Here is a 25,235-nt window from a genome sequence, read left to right on the forward strand (position 1 = left end):
AATTTAATCGATAATGGAAGAATCAAGCGCAATGCATCAGTTCGTTGCGCATCAATCTGCATGTAACTCCACCAGCGAGGGTGACGAAACGGTCGGCCTTTGCCTATCCGTACATAGCTCTTTACCTCCAAGTTATCAAGGCGCAATGACCCGATTAGAAGTTATATGGATACCCTGCTGTGGCTCATTTCTTTGGAAAGCCCACCAGGGCGAGACTTCGGTTCCCCGAATGTATACCGCAAAGCAAGCTACGAGATTTGAATTCCACTGTGCTGACATAGCGTATAGTCGAGCTCGGCGGTGTAGAGCTTGATGCTACAACGAAATCACAAGGAGACCTGGTTTCGAATCAGATGGTCCTGATACATCGGCTACGAAGCTCACCTGCCATTTTCTGTCTCACACTGGGCTGGGCATGGATTCTTCGGCGTGAATTGGCTCTACCGAATCATCCCACATGATGTCGTTGGACCTTTCAGTCTCTGACAACTACCTACTGAACCGTCAGTTATTTCCATCGCCTCATAGCACCCCAAGCGAAGCGGAAAAGAGGATATATACCACCCGCAGAGCATCGTGTTGGGGAGACTAGAGAAGCAATGCTAAGCAAACAGCTCTTCCTCACCGGAGGGGCAAAGGATGAGGCAAAGGAGAGACGACCTCAAGGACCTGCATCTCCCCGGACCCTTAGCCAATAGATGCCGAGATAATCTCTTCAAATGGGTCGCGGCACCTATGAAGCCTCAAGCTGTATCGCGCCTGGTTGGCTTACTTGGGCTTACTGCAGCTCGCTTCCCGAGATGGAGCAACGGTGCATTGCACTCAAGTCCGAGGGGTCGGTTTGAGCTGCGCCACCGGGACCGGGATCAGGCATTTGGCCTCGTCGACGACGCATGCGACGTCGTGGTCAAGGGAAGGTGGAGCAACGAGCTCATGGGTATGGCCGCCGGGAAAGGCTGCATGTCTCTGAGGAGGCGGCTGATGGATCTCGCCGAGCACCGGCCAAGACTGGGAAGTGCACTGCTGGCTCCTGTCTCCGGAAATGGCTTGATTGGAGAAGGCGTTTTGGGGAATCACGTCGATCATATAGAATACCTTCTGGGGTTACAAGGCGCTCATGCACATCTTTAGCATCGAAACTCCAACGCCGAGATGTGCCGCACTTGGCGAGCCGGTTCTGCAATCCTGCCATGCTTCAAGTTCTAGCAAACCATCTCCGGAATGGTGTCTATCAGAGGGAGGATCAAAACAAGACGGTCCTCGTCCGGATTATCGTGAGTGGCTTCACTCCGCGGGACCGGTACGAGGATACGAGAGTTCCCCTCGGTGGTGGTTGTCAACGACCATGATCTTTTGGCCGGGGTGGGGCGGGGGCGAAGGGGGGCATGAAGAGGCTTTGTATGTAGCTTCGCGACTGGGATTGTCAGAAATGTGCCGCATCCTGATAAGCTTTGGCACCAATCCATCCTCCATGATCGGATTGGATGTTGGGGACAATCTGGAGGTAGGTTAGTACTAGTAATTATGGAGCACGAGACTCAAAAGGACGACTAGATCCCAGACAGAGGATGGTGATGATTAGAACCGAGCCACAGGCGAGTGAAATGTCCCAAGTCGGTATGATAGGTACCTAGTTCTTACCACTGCGGCGCAGTACTAGTCTGTCTCTGTGAAGTGGTATGGTGGTGAGGGGAGGATGGAACAGACAAACCGAGGTCTTCGAAGTGACCTGATGTGAATGTAGTACATTGCTGAAATCAGGGGCAGAGACCACAAGCCAGTCAGGTACTAGACGTACCGGTACAGCTGCAACAAGGGGCAGAAGGCTGGGAACCAGGCTCTCCATGTACATAAGGAACCAAGGTTCCCAGAGCCTAAGACTCCTCAAGCAAGCAATACAACCTGTGTGACCCCCTAAGTTCAACATACATGCCTGCAGGTAGACATAAATGACACGCAGCAATCACCCAAGTACATGCCTGGGGCTTCGCTTCACTTAGCCGCCCATTCTACACGGCTGAGGTCGCCTTTATTCCAGCTCCAGTAGCCGGTGGCCCGGTGCCTCCTTCCCTCCAGATCAAGGACCGCTCCCTCCACAACTCCAGCATCTCATCATCGTTCTCGTAGCCGGTTGAGATTTGATTCACCCGTTTCAAGTCCCACAACACGTAAGCACGCTCCCGGAGCGAGGCAGCTCCCCTTGACATGACCGACCGGTTCAGAAGCAGGTCACGGGTGCCGATGTGCCAAGCTTCGTATGGACCCCGGTCCGTGTCGTCCTTGGGCTGGCCGTTATCTCGCGTCACGACGGCGTGCAACTATTTCTCAGTATAGTCCTTGACATATCCATGACCGGCCTTGATATTGGCATAATAATTGGCAAATGCTAAAGGCTCAGGTAGCCTGACGCCGTGGCGGCGCCACGGTGGAAGCACACGCATACCGTCACCGTAAGAACCGGAAATCGCCAAGTCATAGACGAACTCCACCCCGTTAGATAGCTATACTTCAGGCGTTAGTATGGTCGTAGCAAATCATCGGTTCATAAAGATGGTAGACACTAACCCAGATGTGTATTGGCTGCTTGCCATATCGGCGCGTAAGATAGTCCACCACCTCCCTCGGTTTCCAACTTAACAGACCATCATCGAGAACTTCAAAGGAATCCGTAATAGGCGTCAGAGTATCCCGCCAAAGGGCCCGCATGATTGGGATGTCCCGATCAACCTTCCAAAAGTTTTGCCCGGCGACCGACGTAATCAAAAGCGAGTTGCTCATATGCACAAGCGAGTTGCTCGTTCTCCCAGGGCCGGTCCTTGTTGCGTACGATATTCCGTTGCCAAAGCATTATATTAAATAGCTCGAGACTGTAGAAAGAGCTGCAGAAGCAGAAGTACTCGGTGGGCAATAGGGCCACGCTCGTCGATGCGCTTTGAGCCAAAAGACGCTCCAAGGCAAAGCTCGCGAAGGCGGTTACCACGGCGCGAATTGTATCGTGGTAATCACTCAGCTCTCGTAGGAGAGGAGTTCGCAACGTCATAAGCCGGTCCGCGAGAGTGGCTGGCTGGTCATAGAGCTGGTCAAGCAAGTTGAGGACGGGGTCAACCTCTGAGTCTCGGGGCAAACGCCGCGCGTCCATCGCAGCAATTGCATATGGAACGAGGGCCGGGGTGATTTGACGACGAAGGACTGAAGCCTCGAGGCCAGGGAACTCCACGAACGAGTTATAGAAATGGCGACACGCAAGAATCGTGGAGCTGAGATCCCGTAGATGATCAAGCTTGCGCAGGATCTCCCCCATAATCTCGCAGGGCAAGTCCGTGATGGAAGGCATTGCTATCGTAGTAAGTGCCGTTGCGGGTAAGGCTGATTGAATAAGCGCAGCCAGAAAAGATTAGGCTAAGAAGGATTGAACTTTCTAAGAGCGGATGGGATGGCCGAAGCCCATTGAAATAGCACTTTTATGGGCGTTGTGTGCAAAGAGTGGGTCAGATCTTCAATTGGCTAGCCAGCTAGCATGGACGTCACCATTACACACCTGAGACACCTCATACCCGCACGGACCCCGCACGGACCATCCACACCACTTACGGCCGCAGGCCTCAACAACGCCCACAAAAGACGGCTGATCTGAGATAACCCACGGGCGACTGAGGTGTAGACAAGGCAAGTGCCTCGGAGTTGCACCTGCATTTAACAAGCTGCATGCGGCAGGACCTAAAATTCGGGAACGGCAGTGACAACCCTGACTACCGAGGATCTCCTTTTGGTCACTTTCTTCCGAGTCGACCTTCTGACATGTGCAACCTCTTCTTCAATCCTTGATCCGATAGCAAGCTGGTAGTGAGGGAGGGAACGTCTTGCAAGAACTACCATGCATTGCACTGAAACTTGATGATCTTGCAGCCATCTGACCGTTAGGCGGTGCGCGGACTTTTGTCTTACTCGCTAGTACCTACGGTAGGCATGCAGCCTTTGCTTGAGGCTTAGGTGGTAGTCTTTTCTGGCGCTCCTTTTGAACGAAACAACAGCACCCACCTGACAAGACCTAGTATGCGTTTTGCAAAGGGATTTGAGCAGAGGCCTCCTCGTCGAAGATGTCGAATCCAATATGCCGCCTTGGATCAAGAAATCGCAACGGGCCAAGTCTGGTCGCCAAGGTGTTGACAGCCTTAAAGAGATCATCCGGCAACCGTCTGAGTTGCAGATTCTGCTTCGGGTGTTCTTCCTGTGTGGATTTGGGAATCACCGGTATCCCGCGCTGCACGGCCCAGGTGAGGCAAACTTGTCCCGGAGTCACCTGATATTTGGCGGCAATATCGACAATCTGTGATCAAACGAATAGTGTGTTGCTTCCTCTTTTAGGCCGATTGGCTAGTATCCAACACGCACCACAGCATCATCCGTTGGGAAGGGCTTGTCCGCATGACCACGAACTGCGGCTATCGGCCGTCCTCCGAGGGGCCGATGGGCCATGGGGAGATTCCCATGCTTGGAGGAGACTTCCAAGCGCTCATGCTGGCGGAAAGTATCTAACAAGGTCTCAGCTATCGATGCCCGCGGATCAAGAGTTAATAGACCAAACGTACGGGTAGATTTCGACCTGGTTTACCGCTCTAATGATACGAGCGACCTCGAGAATGCGCTTGCTCTTGAGCACACTGAGGTTCGCGATGCCTGAGCTCCGATTAGTGGTGGTCACTTTCAGCTGGCAGCACACCTACCTATGGACCGTGCTTTGCCCGAGTCAACCAGTTTTTCCATGGCCTGCCATGTCTCGGGATATCGTCTGGACCGGTCATGTTCAATTACCGGCTATAGCAACGGTGAGAAACCCATTCCCCCTATGCTCTGGCTCAGGAGCGGTAATGGCGCACCTTTCCGTTGCCACTGGGATGGCGGATAGTCGTGGTGTTCTCACCCGCCTTGTAGGCATGTGGAACTTCGCTTGTCAGCCTCGATAAAGAGACTCTCCCGTCCTGAGGATGATACTAATACCTACACTGCATCAAAGTACAAGTCAACTGTGGATAAGAGAGTCAGACAGCTCATCACTCTCAACGAGTCTATTAATGGAGTCCCGATATACCACAGTCAAGCTGGAGATCCTGCAAGGGGACGTCGAGCGCGCTTTCCACGTCTCTTGGGTCATGCCACGTTTGTGCTCTGTATCATCCGCTACTCTAAGTTACCTACCTACGCAACTACGCCTGGACACCACTCACAACTTGGATGTAACGAAGAGCTCTTCCCGCGGGATACCGCTCTCCTTGATCGCTTCGCCAATCCCCCTTTCATTCCCATAAGCGCACGCGCCATCGAGGTGCTTGTAGCCGAGTTTCAGGGCCAGCTTCACAGCATCCTTGACTTTGGAATTGCCGCTTTCGCCTTGGAAAGTGCCCACGCCGACAGCGGGCGATGTCATACCATTGTTGAGAGTGAATGTCGCTGGGAGGGTCATTTATGTCAACAAGGTCTTCAGACCTTGGTTCTTTTGTTGTGAGAAACAATGAGGGTGAGTTGCAACCCCGCTTATGGCAGGACAGAAGAGGGGCCCGAGGGCTCTTCCCGCGATCGGAGGTGGTAGGAAAGGTCGGGTTCTCGGCAACCAAGCTGACAACCAACAAACCGGGCTCTTGTTAAGGCCCGGGCACAACAGGACTGTACTTTTCGGGCCCACTACAACAACCTGCCACGATTGAGCGAAGTTCAGCTGATTGATCAAGTCTACGAACATACAGGTTTGACTAGAGAATGGCAAACGCGAAGAGCGGACCTGACGAAACAGGAGGGCCATCTGTGGATCCCAACATCATCGGGGGTGAGTGTCAAGAGTAATCCCCATGACTCCCTTAAACATTGTTAATCGGCTCAATCCATTCCAGCACTACGCTGCGTCGACAGGATCGTAAGAGCCAAAGACGTTCATCAGTCGCCATGGGCCAAGGCACTGCGCCTTGAGGTCCACCAAACGGATGGCAGCGATGAAAGTTACTTTGTAAAGGTCTAGCAAAGCAACATCGCCGGCCCCTCGCTTTGCATCCAGGCCTGCTAACAGGGTACCTCAGATTTCCTTAGGCCAACATGGGCGGGACGCGTTAAAGGGCGAGTTTGAGGCCACCACGGCTATCTACGCCATCACGCCCGACTTCTGTCCCAAACCCATCGCCTGGGGACGCCTCGCGGAGTGCGATGGCTGCTTCTACGTCTGCAAGTTCTACGACTTTGCGGCCGGAGTCATGCCCTATCCCGTCTCCTTCTGCGAGAAGCTCGCACGACTGCATTCAAGCCATACATCACCCGAGGGCAAATTCGGCTTCCACTGCACGACGTACAACGGCGATCTGCCGCAGGATAACACCTGGTCCAATAGCTGGGAGACCTTTTTTAGCGACGGGTTGCGCCATGTACTGAAGCTACGCGAGGAAAGAGCCGGACCAAATGCTGAGTTGGATGCGCTCCTCCCAGCGCTCTTTGACAAGGTCATACCAAGACTCTTGCGGCCAATGGAGAGCAACGGGCGGAAGATTGGGCCGTCCCTGGTCCATGGCGACCTGTGGTGCGGGAATGCGGCGGTCATCAAGTCTACCGGAGATGGCATTGTCTTCGACCCGGCTAGCTTCTGGGCACACAACGAATGTGAGAGTGGCGACTTTAGCTTGGGGAGCTGAGCTGATCACATCGGATCTTAGACGAGTTAGGGAACTGGCTACCAGAGAGAAACTGGTTTGGCAATGCGTATTTCAAAGCATACCACTCACACATCGAACCCATGGAGCCCAAGGAGGACTATGACGACCGGATCCGTCTCTATGCAATGTAAGATCCCGGTTGATACGAATTCGTCCAACGTTTAGGGGTCTGACTCTGGCCATGCCATGCACGACTTAGGAAGTTCAACCTTCATGCCGCAACACTGTTCCCAAACGAAGAATCGTATCTTGAGTTGTAGGTGGCGATCTAGTCACAACATCTCCAGCGAATACTAACTAACCTGATCTTAGAGTGATCAATGAAATCCGATCACTTGCAGAGAGGTATCCGGGTGGATACTAGAAGACACACTTGACACTCTGGAGCACGTCAGCAACCGTGCCTTCCTGGCAGTCGCTCGAAAGGATAGACTCGTGGCTTCTGGTTTAAAGACAACAGAACCAGTCGGTGTCCAAATCCGTAACCAAGGATGTACGCACCCAACAGGTGACCCACCACCTTTCCAGGCTCGCCCCATGGCCGATAGTTTGAGGAGCGAGAAGGGCGAATCTGGGGACGAAAGGATGTTGCAGGAGGCCATTGGCCATCTAAGAACGTCAGGCTCCGTCATTTCGCTGTGACGCGACCTGGCGGACAACTCCAGCATGTGGAAGCAGAGGACCTATGGTTGGGCCGACCGGGTTGGACTCGCGGAGTGTTCTGGGGTGTGGCCATCACCGCAGGTTCCGTGCTTGCCCATTATACCCCCGTCAGCGGCAGGACAACGGTCCCTTGCCACTTAGCAAGTTGGAAGCTAACTCACACTGGATGGCTGCGTTCTCGAGGGGATTGTTCTATATAAACTACCTAGCATTTCCGTTGGCTTCATCGGGGTTGATAATTAAACACCAAGAGCCGACCTATGGGTTAGCCAGTGAGGACAGCTTTGTGACTTGTGAGGAATTCAACTGCACCCTCCTCCCTTTCCAAAGAGCGGAATGTCTGAACTTTGATCAGTCTCGCACTCCCATAGCTCGATATACGGTAAAGCGCTCCTGCTGAAAACTGTCTCTGCTGTTGTTGGTAGCTTGGCAACCTGATATCACAAACCCTGCCCGGGCCCAGACTCACAAGGTCCAGTTGCTCGTCCGTGCTCCTTACACCGGCTGGCTCGCCAGCGAAGAGGCAATTCAGAGTATGGTCACACCGCATCCACTGGTAAGCTCACATCTAACCAGCCAACTACGTTACGTAGGTACAGGGGCATGCTCATCCACCACTACTCCCGCGTCAGCCGCCTGGCCTCTAGGTAAATTCCCACACAATTGCCTTCTTAATAACAGTATTTGCAGATGGTCCTTCACCAACGACGCATTGGGCAGCATTCATTTTCCACCAGCAGCATTGCGATTGGCAGGATACCTATGACACACCTGGGATCCTGAGTCCTGTTGGGGGCCAAAACCGAGCACACAGCCTGATCCCATTCGTGCCATGGCCCCTATTATGCATGTTGGCTGTTAGGTCCAGCCTTGTGTGGCTGGTCAGCTATTCTTAGTTCTTACTGCTGGATGCCTATCACCGAATGGGACTGCTGCATGTCTTGAAACCTATCACCGTGCATTACTCTCCCCGCCTCTGTCCTGCATCGAGGTTAGTCTGTATGTGCCGTTTCAGCTCCACAGCCTTGGCAACTGGTCCAAGGATTCTTCCCGTTGTGCCCAACGCTATGGATTTGGTTGCGATAAGGTCTGTTGTATTATTCCCGAGGAGCTTCCCAAGGAACAGGTGTGATTTGTAATGCATGCTGTGGAACGAACAACCATGCTGACGGAAAACCAACATGCATACAGAGGTGCAGATAGGGCTTCGATGTAGCAATCCCCAACCTCCCGATCCCATTCACTCATGCTACCTTTGTCCCAACAAACAGAACGTGCCCCAGGATGCTTCTTCAACAATCATAAACAACTCACCGCACAGACACGCCAAGACCCGGGAGCCTGTTCCGCAACAGGTCAAGCTGCAACTGGAACCCCTTCGTGCGGTTGCATGCACTTGAGTTTTCATCGATGCGGATTGCAGTCTGGTCACGGCTCACAGCCACCATCCTGGCAGCCTGCGGCCCTGCGGCGTACTTCGTGCGTCGGGCCCACGCAAACAATTCAGCCCCTCCAACATCCACACATCCCGTCCTTATCCCCGCGGCCGTTTTGGATGGCCCGTCCAAGCCATTGGGGGCCGTCATGGCCGGGTAGCAGGCTAGCAGCTTTGCTGCCTCGAGCTTGCAGCATAAAGAAGACGTGGAGAACCTGTCTGTCCGGTTGTCAGTTCCATCGGGGCAGCCACTCTTCCCGAGCACAAACATGGTCCGGCTCAGTGTTCTGTCCGTTGTTGCGTGGGCCGCGAGCCTCGCTCTCGCATCCTACAGCCCGGCGCCGCTGGTGGGGATCCGGACACGGAACCTCCCCGGCACATCGGACGAGGACACGATCCACTTGCTACTGCGCCGCCTCGCGGAAGTGGCGCACGAGAAAAGAGAGACCGTCTTCAAGAACAGCACGACCCTCGAGGGGAGCTGGAACGAGGCAATCCTATTCAGCCAGTCAGTTGCTCTTCCGGGATGACCGTGTCAAATATCGTTGACTAAATCCATCTCAGAGAAATCCCCCTCAACAGCAGCGTTGAAGAACTAGAGGCTGCCATCAGCGTCGAGGTGAAATGCTCCACCTGCTACTTCAAAGCCGGGGCCACGGCAGAGCTGAACATCACCGGATCCTTCGACTTGGGCAATGCGACCCAGAACATCACAGCACAGATCGGCGAAGAGCTCAAGAACCTGACCGACACGTCGGTCGCCGCCATCAAGACGATCGCGGACCAGGTCTGGGACGAGCTCGGCGATCTTGTCGACGGCGATCTCAGCACCAAGTTCAGCTTCGAAGAGGCCTTCAGCTTCGACAATGTGACCATCGACACCGACATTGACATTGTGCTTCCTCCGCTTCCGGAAGTCCAGCTGCTGTTCCAGATCGACTACTTGGACCTGTACGTCGCCATCGACACGACAATTGCTGCCGAGGCCACCTTGACGCTGCCGCTGTTCAAAACCCCGGTGAATACACCGTTCGGACCGCTCGGAATATCGATCAGCCCGGACCTGGAGATTGGCATCTTCGTGACGATCGACTTGATCCTCAGCGTGGAGGGCGAAATCAGCCTCCGTTCGGGGTTTCATCTCCTCGTTGAAGAGCCCATCGGCTTCAAGATTGCCATGTTCAGCAGCGACGTATCCGACGTCATCTTGTAAGTTACCTACCTTACCTTCCCAGGTTCCGCTCATACTAACATATGCTCTCTCCTTTCTTCTCTCCACCTAGCAACGGCGGGAAGTTCGAGTTCCTCCCCGTCACCATCCTCAGCGGCGAAGTCGCGCTCAAGGGCGTCCTCCGCGTCGGCATGCACGCGGGGTTCGACATCAGCAGCGACAAGCTCCTGGTCGGCAACCCGTTCGACAAGACGGAATGGACGGTCACGGCAGGCGTCGAAGTGGGCGTGTTCGCGCACGTGGCCGAGTTCCTGACCAACATCACGGGCGGCGCCGAGCAGGCGGCGGCGGCCGAGGAGAAGGGCTGCGCCGTCCGGGTCGTGCAGGAGTACACGCTCGCGTTGGGTGCCGTCGCTGGCGCCACGCTCGCCGTGGCCGACCACACCTGGGCCGAGTCGCCCGCCACCACGGTGCCCATCTTCTACACCACCCTCGCCGACGTCTGCGCCGTCACCGTCACCACAACCACAACGACCCCTTCCACCACCCTCCTCCTTCCACCCTCCTCGCCCACCGGTGTCGCCGCGCGCCAAGCACCACCCAACACCGACCTCACAACAACCACCATCTCCACCAGGGCCCTCTTCACCGCCACATCCTGCCTCTCCCCGGGTCTCATCCTCTGCCCGCAGTCCCTGCAAACCACCTCCGTGCAGACCAAGACCCTGGCACTCGTCACGGCCGTGCCTGCGGGCGTCGAAGCCACCTTCCCGCAGACTACGGCGCCCACGGTGGCCAGCACCATCCCCTTCGGCAAGGCGGCTAACACGCTGACCGCCACCTCTGGGTCGCCTGTTAGCTACGTGGCCCCGCCCCCGCCTCCGTCAAGCTCGCCGTCGGCGTCGGCGAGCGGGAAGGGGGGGATTGGTGGGGTTGTGGATGACATTGGGGAGGTTTTTGACGGTGAGACTGGGGGCGTGTCGAATAAGTTGATTATTGGGCTTAGTGTGGGGTTGGGGGTGCCGTTTGTGCTGGCGGTGATTTCTGGGTTAGTGTAAGTTCTTTCTCTTTCTCTTTTGCTTTCTTATTTGGAGGAGTGGTTCCTTGTGGGAGGCATGAACTCGCTGACAATTTGTGATGCAGGTACTGGCTCAGACGCAGGAGGTACACGCCTGTGCCCAAGTCGGATATGACGGCGGTGGAGTATACTGGGGGACTTGGAGGAGCAGGAGGGGCAGGCGGAGCGTATGACAGTCCCATGGCGGCGGAGCGGGAGGGGATGCTGAAGAAGGGCCCTGCTGTTACCATTACGGTGCAGCATTGAGGCATGCCTGTGTACTTTGTGGAGGAGTGTGATTATGATCATTTTGGGATCTTACGATGGGATCATGGGTTGGTTAGGTAGCCTTGGATTCCCAGATGCACTGGTTGAAGGATGATGGCTCTGGGTTGGATCAGGCTCGGTATTGTGATTCCCCTTGTTCGTTAGGTTGGTTCCGCGCGCCATGCCGTTTGAGGGTCTGGCTTTCTTTCAATGAATCAGCCATTATGGCCGTGTTGAAGCAAGATAGGCCTGTTCCCTGGCTCGATTTGTGGCTCGGTCCAATGAAGGGCCATTGAGCGGCGCACGAAGGTGATAGTATGACATAGCCAAGCCACACATCCAGTCTTTGAGCCCTGATAGCATTTCACTTGTATGAGCCGGAGCGGAGTGCCTTCTGCAAATCGGCGGATCTGCATTGTCGGCGGGACGTTTGTATCGGATATGGTGGAATAGAAAGCCGGAACCGCCTTCGCACAGCCCATCCGCCCTGATAAGTCCCGGACATCCCCAACTTCACTGTTCAAGCCCGATGTGGCGGGTGGTCTAGCACGGCCCGTATACGAACCCGCTGTCAAGTCCGGTTGAGAAAAGCTTCAGGAATTTCCACATCTTTGATCTGGTGAAGGTCGTAGGGATGAACTCCAGCATTGAGATCCCTGCATCCCCGATTGAATCAACCCGAGACTTTGGGGACCAATACCTGGCCGGCGTCTCGGGGATCGGGCTTGGTGATCAGCCCTCGATGTCGTGCTACCCCGACGGGTCGTACTTACCTCACCTCTGTGTAGGCCATTATTCCTTCCGTCAGGAGTTGGTTCAACTCTCATAACACATCGCCTCGACTCCACGATTGTCAGCAAGAGCTTTGAGCTCCACGAACCCATAAGTGGAAGGGGTCGAATACAAAACCCACCACTCTGATTCCCCGGGCGCCTAGTACGTTACCTACCTCTATTCAGCAATCGGCACCGCTGAGCCTCCTCTTAGACCGAGTCAACCACGAGCACCAAAGCCCAAAGCCACGAATATCTCATTGATAGTTACGATGGACTCTCCTCTCGATGCAGCAAAGCTCTTCCGTGTCGACGGTATGGTGGCCGTCATCACAGGCGGAGGCACAGGTGAGTCTCAGTCGCCCAGCTCTCCTCCTTAACGCACCCCTTAAAAGCCAATCAATCCAGTTAACCAACAACCCCCCCTCTTCCCTTTCCCCAGGAATCGGCCTCACCATGGCGCGCGCCCTGGCCATCAACGGCGCACAGCGCGTCTACATCCTCGGCCGGCGCCTGGACGTCCTGCAGGACGCCGCCGCCAAGCACCACCCGACCGTCTTCGTGCCCATCCAATGCGACGTGACCTCCAAAGACTCCCTCCAGGCCGCCGTCGACCGAATCAGCTCAGAGGTAGGCTACATCAATCTGTTAGTAGCCAACTCGGGCATTGGCGGGCCCGCCGAGCGCTGGGACCGCACCCTGCCGCTGTCCGAGATCCGCGCCCAGATGTTCGACCAGTCCGTCATGTCGCGCATGACCGACGTGATGAACGTCAATGTCACGGGCGCCTTCTTCACCATGGTGGCCTTCCTCGAGCTGCTGGACGCGGGGAACAAGAGGGCCGTGGCGGTGCGGCCGGGCGGCGAAATAGTATTTGGCGCGCCGCTGCAGCCGGGCGGGGGCGACGTCCCCTCGATCCAGAGCCAGGTCATTGTCACGAGCAGCATCGCCGCGTACAGCCGCGACCCCGTATCGAGGCCGGGATACGCTGGCAGCAAGGCGGCGATCCTGCAGTTGACCAAGCAGGCCAGCTCGAACCTGGCCAGGTTCGGCATTCGGGCCAATGCCCTGGCCCCGGGATGTATGTTGTTCTTGAGAGGAGTTGTTAACGGAATAAGAAAGCTAACCTAGGCTGTCTTGCTATGACTGATAGTGTTCCCTTCAGACCTTACGCATGGTATCATCAGTACCCGAAACCCCGACAAGGAAGACCCGGATAACAAGCTATTCCAACCCGCCCGCCGATTTGGTGGCGATGAGGAGATGGCCGGGACGCTACTTTATCTCGCAAGCCGGGCGGGCGCGTACTGCAATGGCACGGTGATGGTGATGGACGGTGGCCGTCTGGGCGTCATGCTGTCGTCGTACTAAGTGTGGTTATTCTGCTTCGTGGAGCGGACATGAGTCAATCATTATGGAAATTCAGAATCATGGAATTGAGACATTCACACAAGTTGCAGTTCCCGAAGTAAACCCCCCCTGCGACCAAACAATCAACCCCCGTCCCTAAATCCTCTTACATGGCCGACCCAGCAGCAGCCTCCTGATCCTTCGCTCCCGCCTCGTCAGCCGGCGCCAGGTTCGCCTTGGCCGGGCCAATGATGCAGATGCCGTCCTTGGAGAAGCGGCTGCCATGCACGGGGCAGTCGAAGCTCTTCTCCGCCGAGTTCCAGCACACCACGCCCTTCATGTGCGGGCACAGCGCGCTGTACTTGTGCACCTTGCCCTCCTCGTCCTTGTACACCGCCACGGGCTTCGAAGCCACCTAATCACGAAGCGTTAGTCACCTAACCTGCAACCGCTCTGAAAGGGGCTTCCAAGGGACAAACTTACTTCGTTCAACACGCCGCCACAGCCCGGCGCCAAGTCCTCGATATCGGTGATGTCCGTCTGCAAGAAGCGCTTGTACTGTATGTTGATCTGCACGTCGTGCTTGACCATACTCGGCAAGTTCTTGAGGATGCTGCCCAGCCGCTTGGGGCTATACAGCGATGCCCACTTGTTTTCCTTACCCTCGATCTCGTCGGCGATCAGCCGGCCGGCCAGCACGCCGTGCGTCAGCCCGTCTCCGGAGTCGCCCGTGACAATGTAGATCTTGTCGTTGCCCTGGTTCTTGCCGAGGAAGGCCATGTAGTCGAGCGGCTCGAAGACCTGGCCGCTCCAGCGGTAGTCGACGCTGCCGGCCTGCGGGAAGCGCTCGCGCGTCCACGTCTCCAGCTCGGCATATCGCGCCGTGGTCTCCTCCTGCCCGACCTTGTGGTCGCAACCGCCCACCACCATGTAGTCGTCCCGCTCGTCGCACTCGGTGAGGCGCACGTACTTGTACTCGTCGGCGTTGTCGTACAGCAGGCAGTCCTCGACGCTGCCCCGGGGCACGCGCACCGCGATGCAGTAGGTGCGGTAGTACTCGAGCTCGGCGATGACGGACAGCTTCTGCAGCGGCACGCACGTCGCCTCGACCGCGTGGTCGGCCTTCACCGTGTGCCCGGCCTCGGTCTCGATCGAGACCGACTTGTGGCCCAGGCCGAGCAGCTCGACGCCCTGCTCCTTGATGCCCATGACGCGCGTGCGCGTGTAGCACTGGAAGTTGGGCTGCTTCCGCAGCCACTCCAGCACGCCCGCGAGGTACCTGGTCGGGTGGAACGTCGCCTGGTTCTCGGCGACCAGCCCGCCGCGCTGGTCCGGCTTGCCGCTCCACCCGCGCACCGTCAGGTCCTCGTCGAACCGCGTCTCGATCCCCAACCGCGCCTGCATCCCGGCCTCCTCCTTCAACTCCTTCATCTCCTCCTCATACTCCTTGGTGCCCCTCCTGTACTGACTGACATCATAAGCCCTCACCTTCCGATACTCGCACTCAATCCCCAACTCGGCCGCGAGCTGCCCAATCCTGTCCCTCGCCCAGGCATGCGACTCGGCGGCGACCCTGGCGCCGTCCTCGCCGTGCTTCTTGGCGATCTCGAGATAGCCGTCGTCCAGGTCGTTGGTCAGGTGGCCCGACGTGCGGCCGGACTCGCCCGCCAGCACGTCGCGCGCCTCGAGCATCACCACCTTGTGGCCGCGCGTCACCAGCTCGTAGGCCACGTGGATACCCGCGATGCCCGCACCGATCACGGCCACGTCGGTCGTCAGGTCTTGGGCCAGCGAGGGGAACGTCGGCAGGCGCGAGTAGGGCTGCTTGTGGACCCACACCGGGTCGGAGGCGCCCGAGGTGTGCATGAATTTCTCCGGGTCCGGGAGGGAGGTGCTATGCGTCGTGGTGGTGGTGGTGGTGGTGGCCATGTTGAGGATGGGGGTTGTTGAGATTTGCCTGGTGTTTTGGTTAGTTGGCCGGGGGGGGTGTAAGTGAGAGGCAATGCGGGATAGTGGGCATACCGGTATTGGGCGATGGATTGGAAGCGGGAAAGGGTTTGTCTGGTGGTGGATTGAATTGGTATCGCGGGGAGACGCTGAGATGTGCTCGATTCCGAGTTAAATAGTATCTGGGAGTACGGCCGATGTCCCTTGGGGACGAGAACCGGAAGTGGTGATGAGCGGGCGTGGCCTGAGATGTAAGTGACGTCACTGATTCCAGCCAAGCGACCTGTAATCCGCGCCTGTGATATCTTTCCGAGTGCGAGTCTGTTTGTTTGTCTGGAGCAAACTAAGGAAACCGCCATATTCAACTGTGAGATGAAGCTCCCAAATTGAGTACGAAGTTGAAAACGCTCGCGGAGGAACCCAATCGGTCGGGATGGGACTCATAGCTGGGGAGATAGATATGTCGGAGTTGAAGCCCTGCTTGGCTGGGCTCACATGCCCCACTTATGACGACAACATACCAGAATGCAAACAGCGCCTTTGACTCTTGTATCACCAGATGAGTTTGTAAGCATCCACCTTTTTTACAGCTGACCGTCTTTATTCCTGATTTCTTTGATCGGCCATTTCAATACCGTCGTACCGTCGCACCGTCACACAAGACCACTTCACGCGGGCTTCCACCTCAGCAGCGTAAAAGAGTGCTTGCCAAAGGTAAACTTGCCCTTCCCATCCCAGGTGCTCTCCGCAATGCCGACCTTCTGCTCCTCGGCGGTATTCGTGACATGGACATTGTCACCGGAGACGGTGAAGACAGCAACCTCGCCATCCGTCTTCAACCCCTCGAGCGCGACGTCAAAGCCCCGCTCCTCGCTCAGATTCGCGACCGCCAGGTTGACATAGCCATCATCACCCACCGTCGCGCTGCAGTCGAGGAACGGCGTCTCAATCGCGGCGCGGATCCAGGGCGGGTTCGTGCGGCCCGCGTACTCGGGCGCGCGCACGTTGAGCGCGACGGCGTGGCCGCGCATGTAGCGGCTGAACAGCAGCAGCGGCCACCAGATCGTCTGCTTAACCAGGCCGTCGCGGCTCGTCAGCAGCGGCGAGATGACGTTGACCGACTGCGCGAGGTTGGCCATTCCGACGTCGCGCGCCTGGCGCACGAACACGTTCAGCCACACGGCCACGGCCAGCGCGTCCGACAGCGTGTAGCGCTCCTCGGCGCCCTGCTCGCCGGGCGCGCGGACCGGGTCCCACACGTTCCACTCGTCGAAGCAGATCTTTTGCTTGGGCACCGTCGCGGGCACCTGGTTCTCGATGCGCGCCAGGTCGATCAGCGCGCTGGTCATCTGGATGGCGCGCTCCGCCGACCGGGGCGCCGTCGCGTTGGCGAGGTGCTCACTGTCGGCCGTGTAGATGTGGATGCTGTGCATGTCGATCAGGGACTTGGAGATGGTGTTGAGGCCGTGCGAGTCCCATCGCACGCACTCCTTCAGCACGTGGTAGTCCCACGAGGAGGAGCCCGTCGCGCCGCACAGGATGAGCGTGATGCTGGGGTCCAGCAGCTTGAGAGCCTTGGCCCACTGGTAGGCCTTCTTGGCGTAGTCTTCCTTGGTCATCTGTTCGACCTGCCACGGCCCCCAGCACTCATTTCCCAGAGCCCAGTACTTGACCTGGAGTGAGCCGTCAGTGGTTTGGTGCGGCAGTCGAGGATAGAATCCCGGTTTCTTATTACTGATGTACTTACATTGTACGGCTTTTCCCTCCCGTTTTTCCGGCGCAGGTTCGCGTAGTAGGTGTTGCGATCTGAGTTGCAGTATTCCAGCCACGCCAGGGCTGTTTGCCGAATTCCATGTTCAGTACACAGACAGCGGACCTAGAGGAGAACGTTGGAGCTAACCTTCATCGAGAGTCCCCGTGCCGAAGTTCAAGCAAATGTAGGGCTCGCATCCGACGACTTCGCACCATTTCATAAACTCATCCGTCCCAAATTCGTTGGTTTCAGTACCGATCCATGCCAGCTCGGGTCTAGTTCCATAAGGGAAGTCAGCCATCGACAAATCGACACTCGACAGGATAATTGCTTCACCTAGCTGGCCGGTTCTCCTTGGGCCCAACCCCGTCGAGCCAGTGGTATGTGGCAACGAAGTTCCCGCCAGGATACCGGACCACGGGAACGTTCAGCTCCTTCATAGCCTCAATCACGTCCTTCCGGAAACCGTTCTCGTCAGATAGAGGGTTGCCGGGGTCGTAGATGCCGCCGTAGATGCATCGTCCCATATGTCTGGGGGTGGCGAGCGTGATCAGCTTGTCTGGGGCATCAGAATTGATCCAGGGACGCCACGCCACCACTTACTCTGTAAACCCTCCATAGATATTGTCGTCGACTTTTGCTATCTTGTTGGTCGGATGGACCGTGATGCACGGGGTCTCCCCCTCTTCAACCCTTGTGAAGCTCGCCATCGCTGGTTCAGGATGGTGATGGGCGGGCGTGTAGAACTCACAGATGTAGAAACCAAACAAGCTGCTCGAGGTCGTCGATAGTCTCCGACTCAGCCGCTAGCGGACTCAAAACCATATCGTGTCACATGCCGGCAGGTCACTGGGCGGAACGCGGTCCAAGTCGGAGCGGCGCTAGCGACGGCAGTCTGCCGTCCTTGTCTGTCCGATTGGCGCGCATATAAGCAACGGCCCACCGCTCCATGTGGCAGCCCGGAACCGTCGCTGGAATAGGGTTGCAGTGCCGACGGCCAGGGCCGGGATTCAACTGTTGGGCCCACCGCTCGTCTGATTCGCGCGGGACCTCGGCGGAAGAAAAACAGGCGGGAGAATATCCACCAGTGCCGTAACCCTGAATCGAGGCCAAAACGCGGAGCAGGTGTGGGACCTCTGGAGAAACCTGGAGTCTCTGGAGAGATCGTGGGGTCCCCAGCCCATGGCTCGGTTCGGTTACGGACCCGGCCACTCGGAGGCTGTAGAACGGCACTTGGCCTGGCATTTGCTGACGTAGGATGCCGCTAATGTCTAGTTCGCGGACGAGAGTCTCTTGCCGTCGCTTGAATGTTACACTGCAAGGCGGGATGGACGCTGAGGATTGTTGCATGTCGAAAAAAGTATAAAGAGTTTGGCATGCCGATCTGCATGAGTCGTGGTGGTGGTGGGCCACGCATGTACATTCTTGCCGCTGCTGCCACTTGAGCCTCTATTTCTTTGGAGAGAAACAAGAACCTCAGATAATCCCAAGCTCCACTCCCTTGGGCATCGCTCCTCTACGGTGCTGCCATGGCGTTTCTCACGCCCAAGTGGTACCAGTTCCTGGTCGGCGTCTTCGCCTCGCTCGGCTCTCTGCTGTTCGGTTACGACTTGGGAGTTATTGCCCAGGTCATCGCGTCGAAGTCGTTCAACACGAAATTTCAGCCTAGCGACAATGAGACGTGAGTGTTGGAATGAAAGCCGCCGATATGGCGTTCATTCATCAGCATCGCTAATCACAATGGACCACTAGCGGAGCAGTCGTCTCGGTCTTCACCGGCGGCGCCTTCTTCGGGGCCGCTTCTGCCGGGCCCATGGGCGACTGGCTCGGCCGTAGGCTGACCATCCTGATAGGTGCCCTGGTGTTCTGTCTCGGCGGTGCTCTCCAGACCGGAGCTCAGGCGCTTTCGTATCTCTACTCGGGCCGTGCCATTGCCGGTCTCGGCGTCGGCATCCTCTGCATGATCGTCCCGCTCTACCAGGCCGAGCTGGCCCATCCCAGCATCCGCGGCCGTGTCACGGCGCTCCAACAGTTCATGTTAGGCATCGGTAGTCTCGCAGCCGCGTGGATCTCGTACGGCACCGACGTCGGCTTTGCCCCTGACAACGACGGTCAATGGCGGACCTCCCTGGGCATCCAAGTCGTCCCCGCCGTCATCCTTGCCGCGCTGATCCTCCTCTTTCCCGAGTCGCCGCGCTGGCTCATCGACCACGGGAAGCCCGATCTCGGCCTGCAGACGCTGGCCAGGCTCCACGCCCACGGCGACACCAGCGATCCCTGGGTGCAGGCCGAGTTCCAGCAGATCCAAGACGCCATCACCTACGAGCACGAGCACGAGGCCAAGTCGTACTCGGAGCTGTTTACGGACCGGTCGTCCTTCCGCCGGCTCTTCCTCGCGTGCTCCCTGCAGGCTTCGGTGCAGATGACGGGCGTGTCGGCGATCCAGTATTACTCGGTCACCATCTACGGCCTCATGGGCATCAAGGGCGACGACACGCTCAAGTACCAGGCCATCTCGTCCATCATCGCGCTGATCGCGCAGGCGCTCTGCATCTTGCTGATCGACCGCTTCGGGCGGCGCTGGCCGCTCATCCTGGGCAACCTGGGCAACTGCCTCACCTTCATCATCGCCACCATCCTGCTCGCCAAGTTCCCGCCGGGCGCCAACGACAACAAGGCGGCCGCCTGGGGCTTCATCGTCGTCACGTGGGCCTACAACTTCAGCTTCAGCGCCACCTGCGGCCCGCTGTCGTGGATCATTCCCGCCGAGATCTTCGACACCAAGACGCGGTCCAAGGGCGTGTCCATCGCCACCATGATCTCGTTCGCCTTCAACACCATGATCGGCCAGGTCACGGGTCCCGCCATGAACACGGCCGGCTACAGGTTCTACTTCCTCTTCGTCATCTGCAACTTCACCAACGCCCTCTTCTTCTGGGCCATCCTGCCCGAGACGGCCAAGCGCCCGCTCGAGGAGATGAACCGCCTCTTCACCGACGCCCCGCTCTTCGTCCCGGGCATGAACAAGCGCGACTGGGCCGTTACCGATCTGGAACACCGGGTCGAGGAGGTCAAGGCGAAGCAGGGGGATGTTTTGCATACCGAGGTTGGGGCCAATCCCGGGTACGGCGGGCACTAATAAATTTTGTGGAGGGCCGTCGGCAAACTTGGAGAAAGTCTCTTGTATAAAGGGTTGTTTCAGGAGTTCAGTTGATGTAATACAACAGCACTTGAGCGCAGGTCAGCGTTTGCTCTGGTGCCACGTGGTAAGGGAAAACATGTTGATGGCGTACCAGGTTCATCTGAGTTTTGTCTTTCCTGGCGTTGTCCCTGTCAGCCCTCCCGCTCTTGTCCCTCGGCGCTGAGACAAAGAGGCTTGGGGAGAACCCGCATTCCACCCCCCTGTCCCCATTCCTCCGTCTCACCCCTGACCCCTGCCAGCATTCCAACCCCTTCACTCAACATTGCAACCCCTCCACCGAACATTCCAACGCCCTGCTCAACGCGATTGTCTATCTTCGGCTGGATGTCAAGTCGTCGTGAAAGAACTCCGGCGGGCAACTTCAGCTACCCTAAAGCATCGCGTGTTTACCGGTCAACGGCCTTCCCCGCGGTACCGCTCCGTCGGTAGACGGATGTTATCGCCAAGCCTTATGTAGTATCAATGGCGATGGGATTTCGAAATTTAGCTCCAGATGCAGAGAAATATCGTTTTCCGCGATGCAGTTTCAACGACGGCATATTTCCATGGACTTCAGATCGCGTTTCCACGACGCTCCCCGGCCGAAGGACGTTATCCGGGCCTGAGAAATTATACGGGCCGAGAAGCGGTTAAGAGCGTGTAAGTCCCTGATACCCGAATGCGGACGCCAAGACCGCCGAGACCGACGCCGAGCCTGTGGCTGCTTCGATCCTACATCTTCCACTTCGATCTGAATTCATCTGGGGACCTCAGAACCGTTCCGCAAAAGACGGTCGGACGGTCCGACGGCGTTCAAGCGTCGGACGAGGTTTTATCCGCTTCTTTCTGCGTTTCGGTCCCGGGCCCGAGTCTCGGCGGGCCCATGTTTTCTTTCGCGGCCCGAACTGCCTCGAGTCGGCTTATGTGAGAACGCCGTTATTTTTCGACTTCGATATAACGTCAAAAAAGGGGCCGGGCATTAACCACTTACAAATTCTGGCAATTTAGGTTGGTTCTATAACAAAGACCATGGATTCTCCCAGGTTATTGTAAAAAAAGAACGTGTACTTGAGTCCTAGCCGAGAACGTACACTAAGGTGGTCCCAAATCCCCTCCAAAAATGCAAGCTCCCTGAATCGGTCGTGGGAAGCCCATACATGAGTCGTGGAAGGGAAGGCGTACTGAAGATCTCCCAAGTCCCTGCAAAGAACGAGTGAGATGTATTTAAGTTCTCCTAAGTTCTTATAATAACCAAGTACTTAAGTCGTTGCAAAGAACTGGTTGTCTTCGAGTTATTATAGAAAACGCATGGTCTCTCAAGTCGTTGCGAACAATACGTAGTCTTCAAGTCGTAATCAAGAACGAGTCCTTAAGTCGTTGTAAGAAGGAGTCCTTGAGTTGTCATATAGAACGGGGACTTTTTAAGACCTTGGAGTTGTTGCAAAGAACGTGTAGTTCAAGTCTCGGAGAAGACCGAGTACTTGAGTCAGTAAAGAAAAAAGCGTCCTTGAGTCCGTGCAAAGAACGCGTACTGGAAAGGCCTCATATTCGTCCCATGTCAATGCAAACATTAGGCGCCTAAGGCGCTAACAATCCGTCCTAAGTCATTGCAAAGACCGAGTGCTTAAATCGTTGCAAAGAACATACACCCTCTCAACTTTGTTCCTACTTTCTTCTCCTTCACAACCATTGCAATAAATACCCCGCAACCATCTACGTTCGGACTCTCATTTGACTTCGACCCTTCTGGCATCATGGCGACCCTTGCTGAGCCCGAGGAGCTGGAAGTCTCCATCGTCAAGGAGAGTCAGATCTCGCCCCCCAAGGAGACCCCGAAGGTCCCCAAGGTCCCCAAGGAGGCCCCCAAGGTGGCAAAGCAAAGCCAGAAGGTAAGTCGTGACCCACGCAATATATGTTCGCGGGGCTTGGGTTCGTGGGGCATGAACGGTTAGACCGTGTCAATATATGTTGGCAGGGCTTGGGTTTGCGGGGGAATGAGAAGTCAGACCCGGAGAATGAAAGGTGAAACCGACTTTTCATTCCCCGCGAACCTAAGCCCCGCCAACATATACTGCGTGGGAAAAGTGACAACGATTATTCCATTCTCCGCGCCTTCATTCCCATGTATCTCACTATGAAATATTACCATGCTTCAATATTAACTCGTTCTATAGAAGCAGGCCTCTACGAAAATGAAGGCCACCAAAAAGGCACAGGCCCCGGCCCAGCCAACGGTCAAGAGACCCCGGGGACGGCCCCGAAAACCCAGGAACAACACCGTGGACACGGCTATCGTGCTATCTGATGATGATGATGATGATGATGATGATGATGACAATGAGGAAGATGATGACGCCATGCCGAAGAAGGTTTTGTGGGATACTAAGAAGCGGTCGCTGGGCAAGGTAGAGTCTCCCGCGTCTGCCCCGAGCGCTAAGCGGCGTGCTGCCGATTCTTCCTCCTTGCGCGCTGAGCTCGACGAGCTCAAGGAGGAACTGGCCTCCGAGAGGGAGCTGCTCTCGGATGCCCGGGCTGAGAAGTCCAGACTTGCCCACCTCCTGGAGGAGAAGGAGGCTTCTTGGGGCGCCGAGCTGGCGGTCCAGATGGCCCCATTCCAGCTCCAAATCCAGAAGCTGGTGCAGGAGAGGGAGGCTCTGGAATCCAAATGCCAGAGCCTCCAGCAGCAGCTGGACATGGCTTTGGGTGGATGCCAGGAGGATCAAGATCCCGACAGTGCTCTCAGCGATGATTTAACCACCCGAGTTCAACAGCAGAGGGGCATCATCGCCACCCAGAGCAAGGAAATTGCCGATCTCGAGGAACTTGAGGAGGAACGTGAGAAGGAGGTGGCCGAGGCCCACCAGAAGATCGCCCTTCTCACCCAGACCGTCAGAGAGCTCACCGCCCAGCATGAAGGCTCCTCCAAGCTGCCCCATGAACAGCATAAAACAATTCAACAGCTGCAGGATGATCTGGCCCAATCAGAGATGCTGCGCTCCCAGGCTGAGGAGAGTCTCCACGCCACGACAAAGAAGCTTGGTCAGGTCGAAGAAGAGCTGACGAAGTCCGAGAGGAAGCTTCCAAAACTCACGAAGCAGTTGGCCGGGGACGAAGTAGATAACACCGAAGACGTACGGGCTGCCGTTAGAGACGAAATGGAGACCGAGGCAAAACGCCTCGTAATCGAAAACACACGCCTGCTATCGTTGGTTACCGAACTGCAGAAGGAGAAGCTTGAGCTCACTGAGGCCTATGGGGAAGAGGGCAATCTGCTTAACCAGCTTCATGCGTACAAGGATTCGGTCGAGGCACTTCGGGCCGAAAAGGCACAGCTCCTAAGCTCCCTGGATAGCGCGAATGAAACAATCGCCGGGTTGAAGCAAGACCTCGAGCGTCATATTGCCGCGTCCAAGCAGAAGGTCGCCTCGATCGTGGCTCAGAGTGAGCATGAGAGGGCTTGTCAGAACCGGCAGTTCGATGAGACCATTGCTCAATTGCAGCTCGACCTAGCTGAAAAAAGCAGCGACAACAAGCAGCTGCGAGAGGCACTCGCCAACGCCCAGAAGGATGCGGCCAACCATCACAACATTGAGCAGATGAACCAGGAGGTGGCTTCCCAGAGCCATATGCTAGCGAACATCCAGGACGCTGCGAAGGAGTGCCGCACCCGGATGGAGACCAGGAGCGATGTGGTCATTACAGCGCTGCGCGACCGGGTCACCAATCTCACCGCCGACATCACCAAGTCGGAGAAGACCTCCGCAGCCCTCCACGCACATCTCCAACGGCGCCACGCCCTCATCACGGGAACGGAGCAGACCATCTCGGCCGAGAAGGCAGCCATCAGAGAGCTGCGCAACATCGCCTCGGCCCTCCCCGACGAGGAGAAGGCCAACCTCCAGGACCGCATCGCAGCGCACGAGACCAAGCTGCGCGAGCTCACGCTCACTACCCTCCCGGACCTGACTACGGGGATCCTGAAGACCAAAACCCTGGCCGACACCCAGACCAACACCATCAACTCCATGCAGGCCGAGCTGAACAGCATCTCGCGCGGACGGGACTACGTCGCACAGGAGATCGCCGCGCGGCTGGCGACAGTCAAGCGGCTGAAAGCCCACCTGGCCAGGGCCTCGCAGACCATCGATCGCATCGCCGCCGCCGCCCGGAGCCTCTACCTCTACCCGCGACCGCGCCCGGAGTCGGACGACCAGAAGACCCTTCTCCTCATCACCGACGTGCTCAGGGAGAAGGACGAGACTACGGCGCTGCTGACGGCGCTCGAGACGGAGTTCAGGGCGCTCCGCAGCAAGTCGGCCGCCGCCGTGGTGGCCATCAACAGCAGCATTGTGGACCTGCCGCACCGCCTGAACATCCTGGCGGCGGAGGCTGCTGGGGCCGAGAAGCTGGGGCAGGCGCAGCGTGCCGAGGTCGAGAAGCTGCGGGCGGAGCTGGCGCGTGTGATGGCGCTGGTGGAGAAGTTGAGGAAGGAGGTGGTGGTGGCGACCGTCGCCGGAAAGGGGGACGGGGCCGTGGAGATGAAGGAGGACCGGGGTGACGCCTCCGTCCAGGATAAGGGCAAGGGCATCTGGTCTGCTTGGATGAAGCGCTAGGCCGCTGGTCTTTGTTCCCTTCGGAGCTGGGAGAGACTGCTGCTCGTGCGCTGGAGGGTTCGGTTCCTTTTTCACTGGCCTGAGAGTGCAACGGGGAGGAGTATCTACGAGGCAAGGGAATGATGGAGGGAGCGGCGCGATCAACCTCTTCGGCCTTGGGATGGGGCCTATGCGGTGGTTTTGCTGCAGAGCCTTGGGAGCCCCCAAGTTGGGGGCCTTTGTACGATGGCGGTAGCGAGAAATGAGAAGCCGGGTTTTAGTTGACCAAAGTCTAACCTCCCCATTACGTCAGGTTCCTTGAAAGAAGTGTGATAATTAATGTCTTGTACTAAG

The 25,235-nt window shown here is 56.9% G+C and overlaps 9 protein-coding genes across 9 annotated transcripts; 5 read left to right on the forward strand and 4 right to left on the reverse strand.

The window, feature by feature from the left end:
• Positions 1-2,292: 2,292 nt before the first annotated feature.
• Positions 2,293-3,456, reverse strand: B0T15DRAFT_260036 (uncharacterized protein). The gene is made up of 2 exons (XM_062863317.1): positions 2,566-3,456; positions 2,293-2,501 (listed from the first exon to the last, which is right to left on the reverse strand). The coding sequence occupies exon 1, from the start codon at positions 3,332-3,334 to the stop codon at positions 2,723-2,725; it is 612 nt and encodes a 203-aa protein (XP_062718746.1). The 5' UTR covers positions 3,335-3,456; the 3' UTR covers positions 2,293-2,501; positions 2,566-2,722.
• A 592-nt stretch (positions 3,457-4,048) lies between these two features.
• Positions 4,049-5,461, reverse strand: B0T15DRAFT_402382 (aldo-keto reductase; the record flags this gene model as incomplete). Its single annotated transcript, XM_062865160.1, has 7 exons — positions 4,049-4,327; positions 4,393-4,542; positions 4,586-4,677; positions 4,725-4,815; positions 4,878-4,969; positions 5,093-5,166; positions 5,226-5,461. 7 exons carry the CDS (start codon positions 5,459-5,461, stop codon positions 4,049-4,051), a joined length of 1,014 nt encoding a protein of 337 aa, XP_062718747.1.
• Positions 5,462-5,621: 160 nt separating this feature from the next.
• B0T15DRAFT_260095 (Fructosamine/Ketosamine-3-kinase) lies at positions 5,622-7,217 on the forward strand. Its single transcript, XM_062863319.1, has 7 exons — positions 5,622-5,663; positions 5,727-5,821; positions 5,886-6,004; positions 6,069-6,639; positions 6,693-6,819; positions 6,892-6,948; positions 7,005-7,217. Exons 2-7 carry the CDS (start codon positions 5,755-5,757, stop codon positions 7,054-7,056), a joined length of 993 nt encoding a protein of 330 aa, XP_062718748.1. The 5' UTR covers positions 5,622-5,663; positions 5,727-5,754; the 3' UTR covers positions 7,057-7,217.
• A 1,842-nt stretch (positions 7,218-9,059) lies between these two features.
• Positions 9,060-11,764, forward strand: B0T15DRAFT_559532 (uncharacterized protein; the record flags this gene model as incomplete). The annotated part of the gene is made up of 4 exons (XM_062870510.1): positions 9,060-9,298; positions 9,355-9,999; positions 10,074-11,015; positions 11,105-11,764. 4 exons carry the CDS (start codon positions 9,060-9,062, stop codon positions 11,283-11,285), a joined length of 2,007 nt encoding a protein of 668 aa, XP_062718749.1. The 3' UTR covers positions 11,286-11,764.
• A 566-nt stretch (positions 11,765-12,330) lies between these two features.
• Positions 12,331-13,429, forward strand: B0T15DRAFT_401419 (uncharacterized protein; the record flags this gene model as incomplete). Its single annotated transcript, XM_062865106.1, has 3 exons — positions 12,331-12,406; positions 12,501-13,139; positions 13,212-13,429. 3 exons carry the CDS (start codon positions 12,331-12,333, stop codon positions 13,427-13,429), a joined length of 933 nt encoding a protein of 310 aa, XP_062718750.1.
• Positions 13,430-13,574: 145 nt separating this feature from the next.
• B0T15DRAFT_401095 (FAD dependent oxidoreductase-domain-containing protein) lies at positions 13,575-15,337 on the reverse strand (the record flags this gene model as incomplete). The annotated part of the gene is made up of 2 exons (XM_062865091.1): positions 13,575-13,823; positions 13,892-15,337. The coding sequence occupies 2 exons, from the start codon at positions 15,335-15,337 to the stop codon at positions 13,575-13,577; spliced, it is 1,695 nt and encodes a 564-aa protein (XP_062718751.1).
• Positions 15,338-15,868: 531 nt separating this feature from the next.
• B0T15DRAFT_260217 (glycoside hydrolase family 51 protein) lies at positions 15,869-17,985 on the reverse strand. Its single transcript, XM_062863320.1, has 5 exons — positions 17,712-17,985; positions 17,445-17,639; positions 17,256-17,383; positions 17,103-17,191; positions 15,869-17,022 (listed from the first exon to the last, which is right to left on the reverse strand). The coding sequence occupies exons 1-5, from the start codon at positions 17,816-17,818 to the stop codon at positions 16,024-16,026; spliced, it is 1,518 nt and encodes a 505-aa protein (XP_062718752.1). The 5' UTR covers positions 17,819-17,985; the 3' UTR covers positions 15,869-16,023.
• A 400-nt stretch (positions 17,986-18,385) lies between these two features.
• B0T15DRAFT_538714 (general substrate transporter) lies at positions 18,386-20,417 on the forward strand. Its single transcript, XM_062869699.1, has 2 exons — positions 18,386-18,789; positions 18,861-20,417. Exons 1-2 carry the CDS (start codon positions 18,638-18,640, stop codon positions 20,245-20,247), a joined length of 1,539 nt encoding a protein of 512 aa, XP_062718753.1. The 5' UTR covers positions 18,386-18,637; the 3' UTR covers positions 20,248-20,417.
• Positions 20,418-22,043: 1,626 nt separating this feature from the next.
• B0T15DRAFT_504255 (uncharacterized protein) lies at positions 22,044-24,902 on the forward strand (the record flags this gene model as incomplete). The annotated part of the gene is made up of 2 exons (XM_062867493.1): positions 22,044-22,178; positions 22,464-24,902. The coding sequence occupies 2 exons, from the start codon at positions 22,044-22,046 to the stop codon at positions 24,900-24,902; spliced, it is 2,574 nt and encodes an 857-aa protein (XP_062718754.1).
• Positions 24,903-25,235: the final 333 nt, after the last annotated feature.

Source organism: Chaetomium strumarium (assembly GCF_033439665.1).
Source record: "Chaetomium strumarium strain CBS 333.67 chromosome Unknown B0T15scaffold_6, whole genome shotgun sequence".
Lineage (NCBI taxonomy): Eukaryota > Fungi > Ascomycota > Sordariomycetes > Sordariales > Chaetomiaceae > Chaetomium > Chaetomium strumarium.